This window comes from Seriola lalandi, unplaced genomic scaffold (genome assembly GCF_002814215.2).
Source record: "Seriola lalandi dorsalis isolate HSWRI2012SDOR001 ecotype SW California unplaced genomic scaffold, Sedor1 jcf7180001978330, whole genome shotgun sequence".
In the NCBI taxonomy this organism is placed as follows: Eukaryota; Metazoa; Chordata; class Actinopteri; order Carangiformes; family Carangidae; genus Seriola; species Seriola lalandi.
The window spans coordinates 1-1,424 of NW_019448996.1; the positions used below are offsets into that span (position 1 = coordinate 1).

General features: G+C 42.2%; 1 protein-coding gene across 1 annotated transcript; it reads left to right on the forward strand.

Moving 5' to 3' along the window:
• The first annotated feature begins 264 nt into the window (after positions 1 to 264).
• LOC111657908 (sodium channel protein type 4 subunit alpha A-like) lies at positions 265 to 1,168 on the forward strand. Its single transcript, XM_023410251.2, has 3 exons — positions 265 to 729; positions 863 to 916; positions 1,013 to 1,168. The coding sequence occupies exons 1-3, from the start codon at positions 493 to 495 to the stop codon at positions 1,166 to 1,168; spliced, it is 447 nt and encodes a 148-aa protein (XP_023266019.2). The 5' UTR covers positions 265 to 492.
• Positions 1,169 to 1,424: the final 256 nt, after the last annotated feature.

Genomic DNA, 1,424 nt, shown 5'->3' on the forward strand with positions numbered 1-1,424 from the left:
ATTACTGCATACAGCCGTTCTCAGGCATTGTTTTCTGACGTTGCTTGTGTGGTGCCTTTGACCTGTAATTTTTTTCTTTGTTGTTTGTCTTTTTTCATTTACAGTCAAACAAAATGTTGTGACTTCATCCCGCCTCTCTAAGGTTTTTTTCTGTTTTGCTTTTTTACCTATCAAATGTTAACTTTTTCACCTGTCCACCTTCTTCTTTCCAACTGTCACGTTGTTAAATTCTCTTTGTAGACATGTATGGTGGCAACAGCTTTATGTGTGCACGCATGACATTTTAAATACAGCTTTGAATAATGTAGGAACACTGTAAATTTTTAAATCAGGTGTCCACATGTTTTATTTAAGACCAGTTAAGTGATTAGTTGATTGTAGTGGCCACAAATCCAAACTCAGCGTGAGCGACAGGAGAGTGCTGAGTGTGTCCGTGTGCTCCGACCTCCCCAGGTTGTGGTGAACGCGCTGCTGGGGGCCATCCCCTCCATCATGAACGTGCTGTTGGTCTGCCTCATCTTCTGGCTCATCTTCAGCATCATGGGTGTCAACCTGTTTGCAGGGAAGTACTACCACTGCGTCAACACCACGTCGGACGAGATCTTACCCATCAGCATCGTCAACAACAAGTCCGAGTGCATGAGCTTGGTCAACGACAGCGCCCGCTGGAAGAATGTCAAAATCAACTTTGACAACGTCGGTGCCGGCTACCTGGCTCTGTTGCAAGTCGTGAGTTTAACCTTAATATAAAAAGTATAAATATACGTATGCAAAAGTAAGTAAACACTGGCACATGGGATTTAAAAAAGTATGGCGCATTGGGGACGGTTGCAACACATTCTCTGTTGTCATCTGCTCTCAGGCGACGTTTAAAGGTTGGATGGACATCATGTACGCAGCCGTGGACTCTCGAAATGTGAGTCTGTCTGTGCTCAACGCATCCGTTTACTGAGCTTTCATGTCCGGTTGCGTGAACAGTGTGACACAATTACATTTCTCTTGCTCGTTCCAGTTGGAGGACCAGCCTAAATATGAAGTGAACCTGTACATGTACCTCTACTTTGTCATCTTCATCATCTTCGGCTCCTTCTTCACCCTCAACCTGTTCATCGGTGTCATCATCGACAACTTCAACCAGCAGAAGAAGAAGATAAGTTGCATTAAGTGACACTCTTAGACTTATTTTATCTCCTCCAACCACTGCTTCACTGCTTCAGTGTGTTATTTCATATATTTAAAAAATACTCGTACAAAATGAAGGAGTTCTACTTTTTACCACCTTAAAAATCAAACACAGTCGTGTGTCTTATATAGTTACAACAATATATAAAGATTAGAACACAGAATACACTTTATTCAGTTAGTACGTGCTGTAGCATGAGATTCAGACGGATGTTTTTTACGTCCGGCAGCAACAAAAAATT

Excerpts from the sequence above, each read along its gene's own strand:
- LOC111657908 (XM_023410251.2), top strand. The coding sequence starts at position 493 with ATGAACGTGCTGTTGGTCTGCCTCATCTTCTGGCTCATCTTCAGCATC. Across the intron at positions 730-862 it reads ACCTGGCTCTGTTGCAAGTC|GCGACGTTTAAAGGTTGGAT; the intron begins GTGAGTTTAACC and ends ATCTGCTCTCAG. Across the intron at positions 917-1,012 it reads CAGCCGTGGACTCTCGAAAT|TTGGAGGACCAGCCTAAATA; the intron begins GTGAGTCTGTCT and ends TGCTCGTTCCAG.